The 22,041-nt window shown below is 37.4% G+C and overlaps 1 protein-coding gene across 3 annotated transcripts in view; it reads left to right on the top strand.

Annotated features, from left to right (window-relative positions):
• Window positions 1–4,601, top strand: part of col7a1 (collagen, type VII, alpha 1) — a 65,108-nt gene extending 60,507 nt beyond the window's left edge. The window contains exons 116-119 of one of the 3 annotated variants that reach the window (XR_006009800.1): window positions 456–584; window positions 930–1,106; window positions 1,272–1,419; window positions 1,555–1,642. Coding sequence is in view for 2 of the 3 variants with exons in the window: in XM_041981045.1 (XP_041836979.1) it covers window positions 456–584; window positions 933–1,106; window positions 1,555–1,737; window positions 1,813–1,841 (515 nt within the window). In the remaining variant the exon portion in view is untranslated. Of the gene's footprint in view, window positions 1–455; window positions 585–929; window positions 1,107–1,271; window positions 1,420–1,554; window positions 1,738–1,812 lie in introns of those variants that run through there. The other 2 variants (XM_041981046.1, XM_041981045.1) reach the window with 2 other exon arrangements.
• The last annotated feature ends 17,440 nt before the right edge of the window (window positions 4,602–22,041 follow it).

The following is a 22,041-nucleotide window of genomic DNA, read 5'->3' on the forward strand; positions in this document are numbered from 1 at the left end:
ACTTTCTATATAGGCTTATACATACAAAAAAGCTTATATATAAGCTTTTATAATATATAATATATAATATTTTCATATAAAACATTTAAGCAAAAACTATAACCTCTAATCCTATCATGCTGAAATACTCCCCCTTAACTGTGAGACCCTAGAACAGGTGTGTGTCTTTCCTAAGTAATGTATGTCCAAGGAATTCTGTTACACACAGGTTACTCCCTTCAAGCTCAAGACAAAACTAGAATGCGTCCGAGCTCAGTAGCAAATCTAATAGCAAAGGTTTTGAGAATTCATGTTAATAGTTTAATACATACAAAAATGTGGGGAAAATTTAAAGCATTTAAAGACGTTTTCTCTTGACACTGTATGTTATCACAACCCTACAATCTGTCTGACGGTTGAACCGTGTCAGAGTCAGATGAGAAATGTTGACCTGTGTGGTGCTTCTCCACCTTGAGGCCGTGAACTGCGTGTGGTGGTGAACACCAATGACCCAGACTACGAGCACATCTACTCCATCGAGGCCCTGGATGACCCTGCAGATGAACTACTCTACTTCTCTGCTCCCTCAGCCAATCTGACCGATGGTAATTTACATTTCTTCCTGTTTCTAAAGCTTTCATCTAGTGAGGTAGAGCAGTTTGTATTTAAAAATGCTTGTGTATCATTGACCTAACTCTTGTGCTGTGTCACATTTAAGCTAATGTCTACTGGTTCTCATTTTGCATGTCTGAATTCCAGCAGCAGCAAAGCCGGCAACAAACACACACCATCCTGACCTTTACAATTGATACAGTAGTTAGGCTCCTGCTATCGTAGTCATTTAATTCTCATTTTTCTTCAAGCTCAGTATAATGCATCTGTGCTGTTTGCTGTTTGTTGTGTGTATGTGTGTGACTGTGCTTTTGTGTGGATGTTTTTGTGTGCATCAGCAGGTGAGGGTGACAAAAAGGATTCTGAGAAAACAGTCAAAGTTGAACCAAAAAAATCAGCGAATGCTGAAATTCAAAAAACATCAACAGATGATTTTCAAAAAGCAGGCGAAGTTGTGCCTCTGACAGCAGACAAATCCAAATCAGTCAGGGCCAAGAGGAGAGTCAAAGAGGAAGGTAAACCAGCTTGTGTATTGTTGTCCTGTTTGGGGATACATTTAGGGTTAATTCTGCCATTCGGCCTGTCTGGTGTCTGGCTCTTTTCTGCATGCTAAATAAAGTATTCTTAATGCCGGTCTGTTCACCTGGTGACTTATTTTTAAATGTCTTTATACACTTAAGGTCATCAGTTATTTGAGTGGTAAAATAAATGAAGGTTTGCATGCATCCAGTAAAAGCCAAAGGAACAAAGGAGGATACTTGCACCAATGTGCTGCATTGCATACTTAATGAAGTTGACAAGCCGATTTGATGATTGCAGTGATCATGCGTGCATGGTTTGGACCCCTCCTTCTCATTTCTTCGCTTTCTTTTTTCTGATTTCTCCAGCCTCCTAGTCTCACATTCTGTTTGTGTTTATGCATACAGCATACTTTTTACGTGTGTGTGTGTGTGTGTGCTGCAGTTCCAGCAGACCTGTGCCTGCTGCCCATGGATGAGGGTAGCTGTACACGATACACTCTCCGCTGGTACTTCAACAGTCAGGTTCAAGCCTGCAGGCCCTTCATATACAGCGGCTGTGAAGGGAACGACAACCGCTTCATTCACCAGGAGGAGTGTGAGGAGGTCTGCCTCGGTGAGGCTGAAGGTACAAAAAGAAACGTAACGAGTGTTTATGTCAAATATTTAAGGTATTCAATCTAATATATGGCCTCTCGTGCAGGTGCAGGTCCTCATCTGACAGCACGATGATGGTGACCAACTCCTTGTCTGCCAGAGGACTGTTTGCCTTTAAATAGATTTTTATTGATCATTATGTTGTCAAATTTTTCCAGTTTTGTTGTTTTTTTAATTTATCATTTCTTTGAACCCCCAAAATAGATTTCATGAGGCTAAAATTAAACTTTAAAGTTGTGCATTGAGTAAGCAAAAATATTTTTAATGATTTCACACTGAAATAGAGTTTATTTACTTATTTCCTAGACTTTGATTTATTTTTCTCAGTTTTGTCTGCCTTCTTATGTAGTTAGTGGCTGCATACAAGGAGGAGCAAATGACATAATCCACCTTAGCATGAACTGAAATAAAGTAAAAACAAGTTTGGCAAAGCTCATCATGTTTTGGTTACTGTGGCTGTTTTAAGTCATTACAGCATGTATTTATACTTGGCGTCAATTAGACACCTTACTATCTAAACAAGAGTTAATTCTTTAACAGAAGTGGAACTGAAGGTTAAATCGCTCATCGTAATTTTTTTTTTTTTTTTTATTATTATTCGATTTCAAAATTTCATGTTAAATAACCCTTGAAATGTGTGCATCATAAAAAAAACAAGATGAACAGCAGTTATTTCAAAACAGATCTGTTCAGTTCCAACTCAACTAAACTGAATGACGCATACTGTATCTCATAGACATAAACAAATGAACAAAGAATAACAATGCATACATCTAAACACACAATTTACAATGCAAACCAATGAAAAATGCACAGGAAGTCACAATCCTTAATGTGTGTCCATTGAGTTATTTTATCCACAGTTTTTATTAATATTCACTTATTGACATAGATGTCATGGAAATATTGAGCTTTCAGTTTTTTTATAGACCTTTATCAGGAAAATCTCCTAAATTTGGTGTAAACGTTTCTATTTATTCAGGGCCTACAGTAAGTGGCACCGGGTCAAAATTTTTGACACATCATGACTAATATTTCCTATTTCCGACAAGAAGATAAACTGACACTGGTGTTCCAGCGCCTCCCAGGTCATGGCAGGCCTGTGCATTGGTGGTCCTGGTTGTTCATGACCATCATTAACAATTTCCTCTCAGCTAAGGCTGACAGCAGACCGCAGGCTTTCACAAAATTACTTTTTATTGAGCTATTTTTAAGTGGAAATCTTAAAAAATGGCTTCAAGAGACATTCTTGACTTGTATAGATTTATACTTTTTTTTGTATATCTGCACTTTCCTTGAACTTTCCCATTCTACTGTGTGTAGCATGGGAATGCCTCAGCTGCAGCGCCTCTGCAAACATGCCTTTGAATGGCTCTTTTTCTGTTTGGATGACATACAACTTAAATAAATTCAGCACTTTTGTAGAATCTCGAAAGCCCAGTTTGAGCCATGACATTCATTCCCATAATAAGTGCAGTTTGCAAAGCTAATGCAAATCCAAGAGAAAAAAACACAAGAGGTGAATTTGCTCCCTCAACACAAAACACAAACCTCCAAATAAGTAAACATGAAACCAAACATGTTTACTAAAAGGCTATTGTACAATAAGGTCTGACATCTTCAGTTATATTCCTTTGTAGACAAAATCATTGGTCTTGCTATGTACTTAGAAAAGTACATTATGGGCTCTTGAGTTATTCCGTTCCATCCCAAATTACTTAAGTTTTTTTTTAATGTTGATCTTTTGGTTATGGTTCTCTCCACAAAGAAACAAGTCACTTGAATTTAGAATGACTTTTCCAGTTTATCTTTTTTTTCTAAGAAATTAAATCTTTTAATTAAGTAAGGCAACTATTGGCTAAAAATAAAGCCCCCTGAAAATAACATTCAGTGTACTGTAGATCCTCTGCGTGATGTACAGCATGTGACACATAAATGACAAAACAATAATTATATTGGTTGTATTTGAGCAGAGCTACAAGAGTTGACTGATGTATTTTTGGAGCTTTGTAATTTCTTTTTCAACAGATAAAAGCTAAATATGTGGAAGCACAGAAAGCTACCAGCCTTTTTTAGCTTTAGCTCCAGCTCCAGGTGAAGTAGTTGTCACATTTCTCCCTGAAGCTGCTACATTTATTGGCTTTCTGCAAAGCTTAATCTATATTTTTACCCCCTTTTTAAAATATATATGTATTTTAACTTCAAGAAAAATTAAATGCTATTTCATCTATAAACTGTACATCAAAAATATTCACTATACGCAGAAAAAGTGACTTGTTTTTTTATTTTGCTTTGGTTATTTTGTACATTATCTGATACTGTTGTCTTTTCTGCAAAGTTTAAAATAGATGATTAAGTCGAAACGACTCGTATTCACATCCAGACCCTCAAAGCTGCCTGGCACTGTCTACAAATGTGTTTACATGCACATTAGCTTTCAGGTTTTAAATCTTTTCCAGGATTTTGCTGCATTCTTGTTGTGATATTAACATGACACTTTACATCACTGTTGTCACAATCATTTTGTTTCTGATCATGTGTGTATATTTGAATGTAATTTCTCATCATCTCAACCACAATGATTTTTATTAGAAAAGAATGTCCAGGAGCCTGAACTTGGTGTCACAGTATCCTGGTTTCTATCCGAGTGCTTCAGCTTGCTTGTCTGGGTTTTAGTAAAATTCCTAAAAAGAAACATATTTACATGCTTGTTACAGACACAAATTATTAAAAAAAAAAATCCCATCATATACAGGATCGTAGTGTGTATGTAAAAAAGAATATTTGCCTCCAGGGTACCTGCTTTGCCAACATAACTTCTCCTATTTTTTTAAATAACTATACAAGCATATGTATACTGGCTTATTCTGAATATAGTTCTATCATTTGTATTAAATATGAAGAATCAAGCACAACATCTTTGTACATAATGTTTTTATCATTTTGGGGAAAGTTGTGCTTCTTTTCATGACTGCATGTTTACCTGCCAAAGAAAAGGTGCTATTTTTAAAGGTATTTTTGTACTGTGTTGAAGGTGTAAGCTTGTTTATTTGTGTGGTTCAAGCATCTCTATTTCTGTGGTAATATGGAATATTTTAATGAGCATTTCTAATAAACCAAATGTTTGAACAGAAACAACGTCAGCGTGTTATTTTACTTTACTTACTTTATACACGACACTACATTTACACGTCTTTGAGTCTTTGTGACCTCATTAGCAGTCAGAAAACTAGAATCAGATAAAATTTAAATAATCACTACATGATTTTTTTTTCCAGTGGAGAAGTTGAGGTAAAAAGAAATTAATTGTGTGCATGTAGGTGTGTGATTCATTAGATGTTCTAATTTTATCACCTAATTTTATTAATGAGAGGATTTTCTGCTTGTTGGCCTCGGCTCCTCCTCGCTGCGTGTCTCTATGCTCTCTGGCCTCACTTGATTTCCCCTGGTTCGCAACACACTCCATCAGAATCATCTTTATCACACTTCACCCAACTTCTCAGACCTTCATCAACTCCTCCGCCTCTTCCTGACTTTATTTTAAAAGTTATCAATCATCTCCTCTTTGAGATGTATGCTTCGTGTCGGAAAGATGTGTGACACTGTTTGGCAAGGACACGATTTTGACACACTGATATAGATGGTGCAAGTAATCCTGAACAAGTGGAAAATTCTTCAACTTGCTCAGACAATCATCCAAGTAAATTACTTTGCATTCTGCTGTAAGCTGCCGCTATGTAGAGAAATTAACATATTCGCATTTTATTGAAGACTGATGCCATTTAGCATTTTAAGAAGCATATATAGTTATAAGAGTTTATGAACACTTACATTAAATAGATTATTTATTTCTGAAATGTATTAAACTTTTTAACATTGTGTCTATTTCTAGGTCACTTCTCAAAAACTGCATACCCAATTAAACAAGTATATTTCTTAAAAAATAAATTTATAAAAATAAATAAATAAATAAATACTTTCTGGATAAATTGGGGTGTCCTTTTGAAATGCTGTGTTGTTTAGAAAATACAGATATATTTCCAAAAGCTAATAAAGACCTAAGACAGGTCAGACAATAGCTGATGGCTGCTTTTTAACCCTTTAACATCCTGCTCTAACACTGGGTTTTGGTATGTAATGCCAAAAATAAAATGTTTTTATCATCACATTACAGCTTCAAATTTTCACCATTTCACAATTGTTACTATATCTTTAACAGCTATCTCAACCATTTTTTTTTTTTTATAAAACAATGATTTATATATTGTCCAAAAGAAAAGAAAAAATGCAAAGAAAAAAATTTCTCTCACTTTTTTCTTATTGTTAACTTTATTAGTAAATGTATTTAGCATTTCTAGTCCTTAACACCACAATTTGCATGCACGAGTTTGCGTAAATTAATACTACTTGGACTACAAAAATCTCGTTCCTAGCCAATAATTCTGTGTATCCCCATGCAGATATATGTTTAAGAAGATTATTTTAACACAAAACATAAAAAAGTGCCCCAAAGCAAAGTAAATGTACAGCTCACAGCTTTTGGCAATAAATTATATCTGCAACAAGAAGCTAACTCTGATTTAATTGATGTGTCTGTGTTTTTTTGAGATTAAATAGTCTCTTTTAAGAATAGATTCTGTAGAAGACTGTATAAATGTGCCATGTGGACCAGAAACAACAAAGAAGTATGACCATTCACAAAGCAAATTCAGCTTTTTGAGATACATATCGTGGATGCCAGACAAAAATATACCCTGTACATATGCCTAAATTGCAGAGCATCATAATCTTACACCACAGCATGAAGCTCCTTCTCTGAGGCACTGAAGTGTCATCATCCAGCTTACTTATTAAGTCATAAATAGTCTGATGACTGACCTACTCTACATGAACTTGTGAAAATGTTTCTGTGGAAACACCAACAAAATATGAAGACTTGACACTGCATGTACAGTATGAACTGCCATATGTTCTTCTCCCTGCTTTTACCTCAATCTGCTCAGCTCCTTTAGCATGATTCACGTGCTTACAGATACATTTCACATGTCCTAAAAATAGCAGACATCACTGATCTCGGCAGGCGTAACTATTCAGCCTTAAACAAGGCACTAAAGCCTTTTGAGCTGTCTCACAAGTCTTATGAAGTGACATGTGAAGATAGTAGCTGGATGACTGTGTGTCTGTGGGGTAAGGGGTGGGTGGGGGGGCTGCTTGAGAGAGATTGACTGCAAAAGTGTGTCTCCATGAAATGAGGGGAACTCTAATAACCATAACTAATTTGATATGTACTCTGCCACCTCAGGGGGGCCTAAGGGCTCTCTCTGTGAACGCAAACGGTTGTACACACTGATGACTCAGCGTTGTCCTTCACTGACTAATACTGTATGTGAACACTGGCTACAGTAATCTAATATTAACTAATTGCTTTGTACATCTATAAATCTGCAGATCTTAAAACTATTAAATTTTTTTAGAGGTTTTTTTTTCCCTACAAAACAGCACTAGTACTGAAATAAAAGTTTAACTAATAATGGATTACTATTAGCTTATTCATACAAAAAAGAGAAGCGGTCATGTATTTAAATTGTTCAAATATTTACCTCATCAGGGCTACAAATGGTGCAAGTTGGAATTCAGGAATTAAAAGGATGGCTCTGCTTTATTTTTGTTTTTTGTTTTATCTGTGACCCTTCAAGGGTATTTGCAAGCCACCATGATCTTTCTGCTGGTATGTAGTGGGTCTTGTGGAGGACAATCATCCACATGCTGTGAGCACAATAGTGGCTCCCTCTGCCTGTTTGAGGTCAGAACTGCTTTTAACATGCTTTCTTGGATAAGAAGTATGCAGAAACACGTCTTGGAGTTGTTCAGTTTTCCTCTTCAGTGACCTTGACTGTTTAAAGCCCCAGGGTCTTGGGTTGGCAGAGAGCTGCACTGGTAGAACCTCGCCAAGAGAGAGGATCAAGCCAATGTCTCCCTCTCTCCATCACTCCTCTTGCTCTTTTTTTTCCCTGCCACCCACTTCCCTCTACAAGTACAAAGGCTGTTGCTATAGCAATGAAACATGCCAGGAATGTGCTCAATCTCACTTTTACCCTCATAGCCACATTAGCATATGATCCATAACACTTCTGTCTTTACTTCTGTCCTACTTGCTTGCAAGTGCTGCCCAATATAAAAAGCAATGAACAAACAAACACTGGAAGGAGTTGTATCTGGACTGCCCCTAGATACATCTGCTCTGGTTTTATGCAGACAAATTACCAATGTCACTGAAATTGCTGACAGGTGAATTGAATAGTGAAGTGCTGGAGCAAGCTGATCCGACAGGTCCCAGCCGCAACCCACAGGACCACTGCCAACTTCCCAGAAAGCACAGGAGAGCCCACCAAGGTCAGAATAATGATTTAGCATAATGTTTTTAATATTGTGATGTCTTAAGGTATCTTGCCAAGTAGCAAAATCTGGAGCTGAAAAGATTAAGCCAATGTAGAATAGTTAAAAACCCAAACGGCTTAAATGGTTAGTTGACAGTGTCAACTTAAGTAAGTCAGTTCCAATACTGTAGATGATAAAAAATGTGTTAAAATGCCAAAGTATACAGCAGAAATAAACATATTATGTTCATTTTTATATGTGTTAGACAGACGCAATGTAGCTATTTACCTTTTAAAATAAACAAATAGGTCAATTTGTTCCTTCAGAACAGACATGGAAGCTACTTATCTCACATTTTTGTATCATATTAAGACTTTAGCCACAACAATTCAAGCTTCATCATAAGCTTTAAAATTAACTTTGAAAGTTGGATAAGTTGGATGACAGTTTCCTCGAGTTCCCACCTAGTCCACCCTTTCCTTTGCATGCCATTTCAGGTTGTTAAGCTTCATATGAGGACAACCAAATGTTGAAATCAAGGCATTAAACTGTTTGTCTGGAAATTAATGGAGGACACCATGGTGGCTGTCATAATGATATGACCCGAGCTCTCTGCCAATGCAAGTGAGATGAAAAACTACAATATATAAATAAAAATATGCAAGCTGTTCCTAGCAGGTTCCTACGGCCCTCTGACCTCATGTTTGATCTATTTTATGTCCTAAAGTTTGAGGGCTTGGCATCGAAAGTTCTGTCCTCCCTGTAAGTCCTTCACTTGAATGGTTACAGTTGTGCCAGTCTAAGCATTTATTCAGTCTATTGATCTGAACGCTTCTGTCAACCTCTCTATGCCCCTGGCTGTACTGACAACTTTCACACAAAGCACTTTCAATTAGAAATGGGTACTGCACACAATCCTGTCCCTTTTTTCCTCATATTTAGATTTGTATGCATGGTAGATATGTGCTGTGAAATGAAAGTTAGACAGGGATACACTTTAAATTAACCATCTCATTTCTGTGATGTTGAATGGAGCAACTACTAACCAAAAAGAAAACCTCCTCTTTCTCTCAAGCTGAATGTATCTCTCTCTCATCCCCTCTTCCTCATCTTGCCTTCCCTCTATATCCTGCATAATAGGACCAGTGAAGGTGTTGTTTACTTTGTTAATCTATCCTCCAGCAGATGAGTCAGCTGTTCTCTTCATTACAGCAGTGATGAGCATGGCCCATCTGCATGTCACAGTGCCTCAGCATTATTGAGAGGCTCCCATGGGACACCTCGAAGTTTAAGCATAATTTAGCATATGCCATGTTTTCATCTATTCCTGCTGTCATTCATTTTGGTTTATGTTCAAGCTACTGATGGCTTGAGATTTTGTTTGTTCCAGTTTCTGAACTCTCCCTATCCATCACTCTGTCTTTCAGCCTGCTTTCAATCTTTTTCCCCTCCAGTGATCCATTTCCCTCTCTTGACTCTAAACAAATCTGTAATCTGTAATTTTGCAGCTGACTAGGAAGCAAAGAGTGTTGGAAATTGTTAGTTACTGCAACATTAGGGGAGATAGAAATAAGATTGGATCCTGTAAGACACTTCCTGTTTTATTAGAAAATGATGCAACACATAGACCTTTTCGCAGTGCAGACTGTGCTGTGTAGAGTGTGTCAGGAGCAGCAGTTTACCTTTATAGCATGAGCTGACATTTAAATACAAATACATAGTTTTTAAGGAGGCTCTCAGAATAGTTGAGCAGCAGTGGAAACAATTAGTCTTTAAGAAATGAAGATGCAAAGACTAAATAATAACAAAAGGAATTGTCTGGCGTTTTTTAAATAGACATGTATGTTTTTGTCAATAGCTAAATGCAAAATACTGACACTAAAGGTCAAAAACACTACACAATATGAAATACGAAGCCTTTTCTTGAGCTTGAAAAGGTAACCTAACAACATGATTTCTTACTGTAGCAAGTATTCGTGCAAAGTTACATCATTAACTTGTTGCTCAGTGCTAATAGCAATTCCAGTGTGCAAAATTAAAATCTTAATTTTGCAATTAAATGTGAATGGGTAGGTGTGTCCAAACGTTTTACTGTTGCTCTAAATGAGTATAAGTATGTGGGTATATGTTATGTAACATGGTATATGGTACACGGTATATGTTGATTAAAATTAATTTGGAAGTGCATTGTGTAATGTGTATTAAGCAAATGTCAAAGTACAAATGCATCAAGTTGAGGATTTATATTTAGCTTTTACTTCTGTAAGAGACAGTTATGTGGCGAAATCTAGAATGAGTTGCTAAGACAAAGACAGGTCTATGTTAAATCAGAATCTATGCTCCATTCACATAGCACATTAGAATTAATATACCTAGAACCTGTTGTGGATGTGATAGAGGGGCCTGTTGGTAGGGAAAAACCACGCAAATCTGTTGTGAGAGGAAGTTTGGTACCAAGCTGATATTAGATTTTAGCTTTGCTGCTGTGCAGCAGTCAACAACTGCAACAGGAGAAGATAACTGATGTAAAATTGCAATCGAATAAAAGTGTGTTATGTAAAAAGACAACATAACAAGAGGGTCATGCAAAAGAGCTATAATAAAAAACAGCTTCAAGCTAGAAAGTACAGTGCATTAAAATAAAATGCCCATATAGAGTACAGATCAGTTTGTCTAGATACCATACTGTATTCTCTTTTGCTCTGAGGCGGTCCTTTGGCTGCATAAACGCTAAATGTTTGCCTCAGTACATATTTCAGTCCGTTTCTAATCCTCATAACCCAGTCTTAAACTTGTCCGTCCACTGCATGCTAAAAAATATATTAGAAAAATATATAAGACAGCTTTTATTTTCATTGTACAGTCACCTGGACAACAATACAGTAAGTCTCATTGCTGTAAAGATGCGATAAATTTAGAAACCATATATAAATAATAAAAATAAAATAATAGAATGTGTTTGTTGTGTCATTGTTTTGCTTTTTATGCTCCTGTACCTCCTGCCAGAGGGCAGTATGCTGAACAGGTGGTGGGTAAGATGGAAGTGCTCTTTAACAATTGCTTTAGCTCTGGAGAGGCGCTGGGAGTTTGCAATGGCATCCAGGACGGGAAGTGAACAACCAATTACCTTTTTCTGCAGTTTTTATCACCCTCTGCAGTCTCTTCCTGTCAGCCACTGTGTAGCCACCATACCACACAGAAATGACTTGCACCAGCACACTCTCAACTATGGCACAACAGAAAGTCACTAGTGGCGTAGGCTGCAGTTTATTCTATCTTAGGACTCTCAGGCCATCTTTTTTCTCCTTTATTTCTTTTTGCTCTCCATGTCTTCTTTTCACCATTAAATGTGTCGTTTTTAGCCAAGAAAACAAAATCTGACCAGCAACAATGGTTGCAAATCAAGATTAGGAGACCTCTCCTTACAAGATGGTGCTCCTGTCCCAGCATGCAACATTGCATGATCTACCTTTATAATTTCTATATTAAGTTGAAATGTCATCATTTAATTTCTTAGTGATAACTATAGTCTGCATTCTATGATTTTCAATAGTTGTTTTCACTCTTCAAATGCCTTCATGAAAAAAATTTTCTTCCATAGATTTCATAAATTTATGTACCAGTATAAATCTACATAAATCAACTGTTCTGTTGGTTAACCACAAAAAAGCATCATTAATGGCAGTTATGGCAAACATATAACTTAAAAGCAATTTAAACTCCAGGAGCAGCTGCACACATATGCAGATTAAATAAAATAGAAGGCTTGCACAGTTTTTACACACAGGTCAAAGGACACACACAAGGCTGTGTTGTGCTGGTTAATGCAGATACTGGTGACATTTTCCTCTGGACAGCTTGTTCGGGTACTATCTTGTTGATATTCCATCTTGCTGTATTGTGTAAAATGTGCAAGGAGAGAAAGTGGGGACAGTTGTGCCTTTATTTATGCAGCTCGTGTAGTCGCTGAGCCAGATCAACATGGGAAAGGTAGAGCTGCCGGACACTCCACAGAAGACACAGATACTGTTAAGCTTCACATCATGTTTGTGGCTGCAATGCATCAAGAAGTCATTGTGAAACACTAGCATTTCTTTTGCACAAGCATGAACTAGGCTGCACCAGCTCTGTGTAGTTTAAATGAACTATGCATGGGGCATTAAGAAGATAAAAAAATATTATAGTGTGCACAATTTAGCAAACCTGCATGAACAGTCTTTGATTTGCAGCAGTTATCATGGGTGGTAATGGCTTCTTGTGATTAATGAAACTACTTTGTTTAATTGTGGTGACAATTATGTGCTGCATTATTTAGACTGCAAACTGCAACATTTCATTACTTTGATATGGTTATTTGAATTATTTTAATAGTTATGCAGTATATTAAAAATATAATGCTGGTGAATAAAAATAATTATTTCCAGAAAACACTGAATTAATTTTGGTGCAATAAGATTAAAAGTGCCTTTTGTGTTTGTTTTTCCCAGTCTTTCTGTTTCCTCAGTTATATGTTAATATGCAGTTTTTAGATACAGACTTTAATATGTAATGTAATTTAAATGCATGGTCCTTGATCAAGACAAGACAAGCCTTTTTATAATTTTGTCTTAAAAACAATGATGTTATATATCAACTGGTACATCCACAGGTTGTCTTTTTTTAGGAAGAGATTTCCTTAAAACCAGTATGAAACCAAATACTTTTCCAATGTTTATACAGAAAAAAGAAACAACAACAACAACAAAAAAAATCCCTTTTCCTTTAATTCCACTAGTCTCTGAGCTCTCACTTAGTTTGTGTTATCAGCAACATCACCAAAGCTTTGCAGACTTGTGCAGTCTGTTGGCGTCTGATCTTCTTTACCACAAACCTCAGCTGCCAGACGACCTTTCCAGTGAGATCTTGCTGCAGCTGCAGCTCGCGTTTCCGTTTGGTTTAGGATTATATGGTTTTTGGTCTGTGCTTAATTCTTCCTCACTATTATATCATTTGGTCTTGAAACTCCATCTTAAATTTAACTTTGTATTTCCTTAATCACTCATTGTGCTGTTGCTCCACACCCATGGGATGATTACCTGAACAGCTTTTCCAATCTCTGCTTATTAACTAATCTGGTGCAGCCACTACCTCTCCCCTAAGTAATTGCCTATTGATTCATTAAAATTTGCCTAAAGCTCCCAGTGAATGAAAATTGTGACAATGCAACAGCCCAAGGTTGTAACACTGATGGGTAAAAAATAGTCATTTAGTCATTATGGAAAAAAACGGGTGAGGTAAAACAGATTATATCCTCCTTGTCAGTGTATAGCTGAGTGAGTGGATGTATCAGCTTGGATTAGTAGGCTCCAGGACTTCTTTACTCTTATTCAGCACATTATATCTGGCAAGCTACAAGTAATATATTCACTCTAAATCAAATGCCAACCTAGAGCTGTGAAAATAGAATGAAATAGTAATACTAGTTCTTACATGTAGCATCTTATTTAAAATGTTTAAGATGATGACAAAGAAATGTTGCATGTATGCATGCAGGTGCTGTACAGGAGAACCTGCTGTTGCTGCTGTGCTAAAGTTGTCAAATGTAGCTTAGTGGAAATGGGAGGGCATTGACAGGCTGTACATGTTGATCTGAAACTAGTGGGCTGGGATGAAGATGGGACTGCAGATGCTGGATTGCTCACAGGCAATGGAGGTCTCGAAGGAAGGGATCAGAAAAAGGAAGAGCCAGGGTGTGGACGAAGGGGAGAGCCTGAAGTGACAGGTCAGTGCTCGGCTCATCTTCCATCCATCACATAGTCCCTTTGTGGTTCAATCAAACCAAAAATGTCTTGACTGAATTTGACTGCAGAACCACAGGTAAATGTGTAGTCATGCAGATACCTGTGCCCACTTGTGCATGCCAGACAAAAATATCATCCAATCAAAATCAAAGGCATGTTCTTCTCTTACTGACACATGTGCTCCTTAAATGTGCAATATGTAAATAAATGATGAGAACTTTTTTAAAGGTTATCTTGTATGCAATGTAGAGCAAAAAAAAAAAATTTCTATAGCTTCTCTATGGGGAAGACCAGATAGCCAAAAATTGTTCTGTAGCTATATTGTGTGCAGAGATAAAACTAATTTCACAGACCATTAGACTTATTTGAAAAGCAGCAGCCACACTCACAGTAGGCATACAGCATCAAGAAAATTATAGTTTACAGTACCTCCAAATACCAGCTAAAGATGATTGGCCAGCCATGCCGGGTCACACAGTCATGGTGACACTGTCAATATTAGACCTGCTGTGCAGGTCTAGGGCTACTTCCTGGGTACACTAATGAGAGGGTAAATCAGGCTGTCAGTCTACCCCCTCCTAAGGAAAGACACCATGAGCTTATACAAATACACTTCAGAGGTGGCATTTTGTGGACTCCCTCTCTGTGCCCTACTTCCTCTTCCTTTTGCCAGCAAAAGGTAAATTTGTGTCTCCTCATTCATAATGCAGAACTGTGATTGGCTGGACACTGATCAAAGAGCGAATTTCCCTGTTTTTTCTTTCTCGCATCTCTTTCTTCATTCTGTCTTTTATCCTTGGTCTTTCTCTCCATCTCTTCCCTGTTCTTTACTGGCTGTCTGTCTTACTCCTTCTTACCCACAATCCTCTCCATCTGCCCCATACCCTGAGCTCAGCATTTGAGTCACTTAAACTTCAGCTCAAGGTCGTTCTGTCAAGCCATAGTGGCCCCACAATTTTCTTTTTAATGCATTTGCTTTTATCAGATCCCTTTTTTCTTAATACCATTCCACGCATATAGTTAATAAGTCACAGCTTGATTTTCCAATCTTGTGTATCAGTATCATCTTAAGTCCTTTGCATATTTCTTATGTCTGCATCAAAGTGCTTCACTCTGCTCTGCTGTATCAGTTGGAACTGAGTGAATGACAGCTCCCACGGTCACAGTGGTTTTATTGCTTCCTCATCTCTTGAGACTATCTGATCAATCTTGCTTCTTGTGTTTGAGTGCCTTTGAAACAGGAAGTGTAGCTAAGTCAGTGGAGGTGACATGGAGAAGCATTGTGACATTTTAATTCATACTGTCTCAGTTTTATGGGGCACTGCGGTTGGTCATCTTTTCTGTCCATGACTGTAATGAGGTCAGCTTGAGTCCACAGCATGCTTCTGTCACAGTCAAGGGCACATCCCACTGTGTGTGAATATAATTAGTGCTTAAACACATCTCAATTACATCCTCAATAAACACGACTGAGCTTTTGCTGTGAGCTTAAAGAATGGTTTTCAAACTTTAAGAAAAGGTAACAATTATCCCAGTGCTAAGCAGCAATAAATTGCATTGACTTAAAAAGTCCAATATAAAAATATAGTCAAATTTAAATGGTTTTACAGAATTCAATTAGAATTCACAGTAGACAGTTGTTTTTGTTGCAAATATTCCTCCTTTTTACTTACTATAAGAACTTCTATTTCAACAGATCTTTTAATGTTGGATGCAGCATGTTTATGGTCCCTCAAGTATAACTGACTTTGATGATCCCAATATTTCTTTGATATCATCGTGATTTTAAAATCTTTGGTTATATAGAGGAACCCAACTCCTCCACCGTTAATGACCAGATAAGTTATTAGATGAAAAAGAGAGGCAGATGAAGTGATGAGGCATCATGACTAGTGCCTACTATACAAGCTTGTGGGGGCAGTCTATGATCTGGGGTTGCTGCAGTTGGTCAGGTCTAGGTTCAGCAACTGTATGTACCCAAACAATGAGATCAGCTGACTACCTGAATATACTGAATGACTAGGTTATTCCATCAATGGATTTTCCAAGATGACAATGCCAAGATTCGTCAGGCTCAAATTGAGAAAGAGTGGTTCATGGCCCATGAGACATCATTTTCATACGTGGATTGGCCACCACAGAGTCCAGACCTGAACCCCATTGAGAAGCTTCTGAGATGTGCTGGAGAAGGCTTTATGCAGTGGTCGGACTCACCCGTCATCACTACAAGATCTTGGTGAAAAATTTATGCAACATTGGATGGAAATAAATCATGTGACATTGCAGAAGCTCATTGAAACAGTGCCACAGCGAATGCTGCCGTAATCAAAGCTAAAGGTGGTCCAAAGAAAATATAAGAGTGTGACCTTTTATTTCTTTCTTTCTTTCTTTCTTTCTTTCTTTCTTTCTTTCTTTCTTTCTTTCTTTCTTTCTTTCTTTCTTTCTTTCTTTCTTTCTTTCTTTCTTTCTTTCTTTCTTTCGTTCTTTATTTATTTATTTATTTATTTGTCCAGGCAGTGTATATAACAGCATCACAAAAATTCATCCTGGGGTTGGAGATGTCCTGTTGTAATAACTCCCAGAAAGAACAAGGCAACAGTTCAATACCATCCTGTGAACTGTTGTTTTTTGTTTGTTTTTGTTTTTTTATTTATTTAAATTTTTTTCTTTATTTAATATTCAATAATTTTACTGTTTGGTTAGGTTTAGTAATTAAAACCATCCACACTGTTAGCTTTAGTCATCAAGACTTTTCCATTATAGTTATGGAAATTATTAAGATAAGACTCTTTCACAACATTTACTCTATATTTGAAAAAATAGTTTCTGCTGGGGTGATTTATCCATCAGATATATCAAATGCAAGTGTTAAAAAAAACACTACAGGTTGTTTTGAAAGTAAACTGAGCAAAGCGTTGTTTTAGGAAGGACACAGAGTCAATCCCAGCCCACATCTCTGTTGAGCTGTTTCTTTTCTATGCAGTCAATTGGAAAATCTCATACAGAATGAGCTATTTAAGCCGCTTTAGCCTTACTACCTTCGCTGCCATTCTGCAACCCACCTTCATCCTGGCTTCTCCGTTTCAAACTGTGTCTGATTCTATCAGTATCACGTCTGTTGTCATTAATGCAACTCTGTTCTGTTCTCTAAGGGGTCTTTGCTGCTGCTTTCTTGCCTCAGGCCTTTCGTGTTTGCAGGTAGAAGGACAGGAAGTTCCTGGAGCAAAGCCAAACCCCAAAACACTAATAGTTCAAACTATAACTGCACATACTTGCAATTAACAACTGATAACAAATTGGTCCTAAATCTACTTTATGTTTTAAAAGCAGCTTAAAAATATTCAATGGTGGATTTTTTGGATTATGGACAGCTGCTGTCTCTGCAAAAGATTACCATGCTGTGAAGTTTTGTTTCTTCTAATTAATTTTCAGTGAGCAGGTGCATCCAAATATTTGTCAGATATTATATATGGTTTACAAATTTTAACAATTCCAATGAAATATCAAATAATTACTTGAAGAATTATTGAATAGAATTTTGAAAATATTGGTTCACAAATGAATCGCCCAGAAATTCAACAGATTTCTTTTCTTTTTGCAGCACTGCAGTCCTGAGTAAAACAGGGACTTAATAATTTTATATTTCTTATTCAGCTTTTCTGCTGTACAAGTGCATCCCTCATCTGCATTTGATGGTTGGAGGGTAGTTGTAGATTTAGAGCACCTCATCTGGAAGACAACAGCTCAACTAATGAAGCCAACTTGTTAATGTTAGTGTTGTGTTGGAGAATGTGGTTCTTTAGTGGTCTCTTTTAAATTATGTATGAGAACAAATGTTGGATTATTTACTTAATTCACTCTGGTTCTCACTCACTGTTTGGTGAGATGAAAGCAATATAACTACTTGGTAAGAGTTTGGAAAAGACTGTTGTTTGATGTAAAATACAATTCTTTTTTTCCTCTTTTTTTCCATGCACATTGCTCTCAAGATGCTACTGAATTTGACAGGGAGGGAGAATTTCCATGTTCCCTTGGCTGAGATTATACTGCTTGGCCAAAAAAAGTTGCCAGCAAAGAAAGGTCATACACTTATATTTTCTTTGGACCTCCTTCAGCCTTGATTACGGCAGCATTCGCTGTGGCACAATGAGCTTCTGCAATGTCACGTGATTTATTTCCATCCAATGTTGCATTAATTTTTCACCAAGATCTTGTAGTGATGATGGGAGTGTCCAAACACTGCGCAAAGCAAGCACATCCCAAAAAATTCTCAATGTGTGAAATTGATATCTCGTGCTCCATGAACCACTCTTTCACAATTTGAGCCTGATGAATCCTGGCATTGTTGTCTTTGAATATGTCGGGAAAGAAAAAATTCATTGATGGAATAACCTAGTCATTCAGTGTCTTCCGGTAGTCAGCTGACCTCACCTAGACCTGACCCAACACTGGCCCCACAGACTTGTACAGCTTGTACATCACTTCATCAGCTTCTATTCTATTCTATTCTATTCCATTCTACAGTCATTTAGCAGTCGCTTTTATCCAAAGCGACTTACATTTGAGAGTAAGAACAACACATGCAAGAATTCAAACAAGATGGGACATCATAATTAAGTGGTAGTCAGACTGCTGTGAGTCCAGTTGGACCCAGGTGCTGTCATGTAGTGCTAGAGGCAGTACTATTTTTTTTTGTTTTTTCTCTTTTCTTCGCCTGATGCTCCCATCACTCTAAAACAGGGAAAATCTGGACTCATCAAATCACATGACCTTCTTCCATTACTACAGTGTCCAATCGCTATGGTCCCTGGCAAACTGATGCCTTTATCCCCAGTTAGCCTCATTGATTAGTGGTGGTTACGCTGCTGGTCAGTCCCAGTCCCTTGAGTTCCTTTCGGAATGTTCATTTAGAAATGTTCTTACTGTCACTAATAAACATAGCCCCAAGTTTTACTGTTGTTTTTCTTTGATTTGATTTCACTAAACATTTAAATGATCACTGATCACGATCATTAAGGATGTTTTTTCCAACCACATTTCTTCCTCAAAGGCAGTGGTTTCACACTATCCTTCCAGTTTTTATTAATGTGTTGGAAAGTTCTTAACCTAATTTTGGTATTTTATGGTTTGATGTTTTCTCTGCTTGATGCATGCCAATAATTTAACCATTCTTAAACAGATTAATATCTTTTCCACAACTATGGGATGTATCCGACTTTTGTTTAAGAAATGAGAAGCTACTCAATGTATCAGCTGGGTTAGATAACTTGCTACCAGCTGACAGATAATCGCATGCAGTAATCATCCAATAGGATCTATGTACCTATTTGCTTAGTTAAATCTTTCTTTTTTTTTTCCTTTGGCCAGGCAGTGTAGGAAGACATTACCTACATTAGCCTTATAAATGAAGGCTAGGATTATCTTAAATATGTCATTTGAAGTAAGTTAAAGTTTATCATTATCCTGTTTGTACGGGTATGTCATGCATACTACTGTATGTGTGATAGGTTTTGATAGGACCAGGCTGTCTCTCTTTTTGTTGATTGTTAACTGGGGTTGAAGCCAGACTAAACTGCAGGTTCTTGACTCATGTCCAGGTTTAGCAAAGGTTGAGCCAGTATCTTTGATGCTGCTCAAGACAGACGGACCCCCTCCCCCCATTAGCTCCCCCCAAAGGACAGAGTAATCCACATCAAAAAGCATTCAATAAGTGTTTCATCTTCACATTACTATGGAACTATGAATATATGTAGACTAGAGGGTTTAAATTTACTACCTTGTGAATAAAAAGTGAAGAGAAAAACCAGAGGAGAAAAAAGATTTGATTGTTTACTGATACCTTTAGGGAAAAATTTCTCAAGGGATGAACCAGTTTTACTTTCATGTGCACTACTGGCAACGTATTTGGAAAAGAATACATTTTAAGCAACCTTTGGCTTTATAGATTAAAAAAAGAGTTAACAAGCTTGGGTTCTGGTATTTTATCATTCCTGTGAAAAACTAGTCAAATGTAGACAATCCAAGATATTTCCAAGACAGCTTAGTCTAAACAGAGAACTTTTCACTATGGAAACACATCGGAAATAAATGTCATAGCCTGATATCACCCTTTAAAATCCCAAAGTAAAGGGTTTCTCTTTAGTCTTATCACATTTTACTGACATTTAACAACCTCATGAGAAAAGGTCCTGTGCAGAGGAGGGAGAGATATGTCAGCCTCTTTTGACTAAGTCACGTGTTGTGTTTTGAGCTGCTCAAAAGGAATACTTGGGCTGTGCTGTTGCTGTTTTAACCCAAAGCTGCATGCTGCAAGTTCATGCCCCAGTCTCAGAACTCTTTAAGGGCGCTGTGGTAAATACTGGAAATCATTAAGAAAGCTGAGCTGATAGAGTGCGCTCAGCAGAAACTACAGAAATTGAATAAATTGAATTAGTAAATGTACAGAAATTATCAAAGGAGCATGTCATAAAAAATACAGTTTCAAGATACAATACATCATAGCAAAAACTGTAGGTGTTTGTATGTTTTTTTGAGCTCAAAAGAAACATATGCACATTATGATTTGACATTTATGGGGGTTTCCAATTTCTTTCAAGTGTTAATGTGCATCTTTAGATGTGTTTGTGTATTTTTATTTTGCCCTTGGCTAAGAAACACAGGCATATGGCATGTGGGTGTTTGGCAGATGCTCCTAATCACTGGCTAGCTTTGCATTTGTATGTGACTGTTTTCACAAGAGATTCAGATTGGTAGCAAGGGCAGCTCGATGTTTTTGTGTTTGTTGGAGAAAAAAAATGCTGCTGCAGGCCTGAAGGGTGCCTCCTGTATAATGTGTAGTGCAGTGAAAAGAAAAAGGTAATGGGAAAACTTGGTAGCTAAGGGGTGGAGCATGAGGTGGGTTAGGAGGGCACATGCAGAGCATGATTATGCCTTTAAAATTAGTTGTTTTGTGCAGTCCAAGTAGATTAACCCAAACTCATGATGCATATCTGTTTTTTTCATCCCAAACTCTAAGCACCCTATGATATTTTAAGTAAACACCTATAACTCAGATGAGGAGTCACAGACCTGTAGCTTTTGAAGTCATGGTTAAGATCACACTGTTCTGACAGAATCAAGAAAAGAATGAATAATTCATTCTTGTGGGGATGAATAGGTGGAAGTGGGTCTGCATCAATTTAGTTTATTTTTAGAGTCATTAAATCTTTTTTGTTCAAGGTTATTTACACATATATTTTCCAGCATCTGTGTATTAGCATATACGGGTCAAACACAAAGCATTTCAGATGCAGTTGTTAAAAGCAGGAGCGTTTACTCACTCAAAATAACTTTTATATCCAGACTCCTATTTTCCTATTAACATAAGTAAGTAACGTAAGCAAATGTAAAAAATAAATAAATAAAATAGTGGGGAGTTTTTTTTTTTGGATTTTGAGCTATGAATCAGCTGCCTTAGAACATCCTTAAAGACTCCAGGTGTTCACACCTTTTATCTTAATCCCCCTCTGCACTTTATCTCACATATTCACTTGCACAGTAATTTATGACTGCAGCTGTCTGGGAATCAGCGTGAGAACTGCACTGACAGGGACCTTCTATTGATTGTGCCACAAGGTCACAAATATAACACTCTGTGACCTTGATCCCATACAGACAGCTCATGTCAGTGCTCAGCAGATAGAAGGATGTTCTCTACTGTTGTAAATATGGCTTCAAACCACATGAATCTGTCTTTAACCATCACCCACCAGCCATGAAGTCACCACATGGAAATTCCTTAGCACAACCCCTGGTGCGCAGCAAAGATAGAATAGTCTCCTCAAGCTTTCCCCACAGTGGGGGAAACTGATATTATCAAGTGGAGCTCATATATCCAGTTATTATCCTTTGAGGGAGACCAACCGAAGTATGCCTAATATATTTTAAGAGAGAGGGGGGAGGGAGGAGCAGTTGGGAAATCTCGTTGAATTACTACAGAGAAGCGTTCACCCTTGAGGAATTTCAGGTCGTCCTTGTGAAAGGCTACCCATCACACAACACATACACCCAGCTCCCCCCACTCCTCCTCCAGCATCCCTGCCTCCTCCCCCTTCCAACAAAAGCCCTCTCCATCCTCC

The sequence above is a fragment of the Melanotaenia boesemani genome, chromosome 3, assembly GCF_017639745.1.
Source record: "Melanotaenia boesemani isolate fMelBoe1 chromosome 3, fMelBoe1.pri, whole genome shotgun sequence".
Classification (NCBI taxonomy): Eukaryota; Metazoa; Chordata; class Actinopteri; order Atheriniformes; family Melanotaeniidae; genus Melanotaenia; species Melanotaenia boesemani.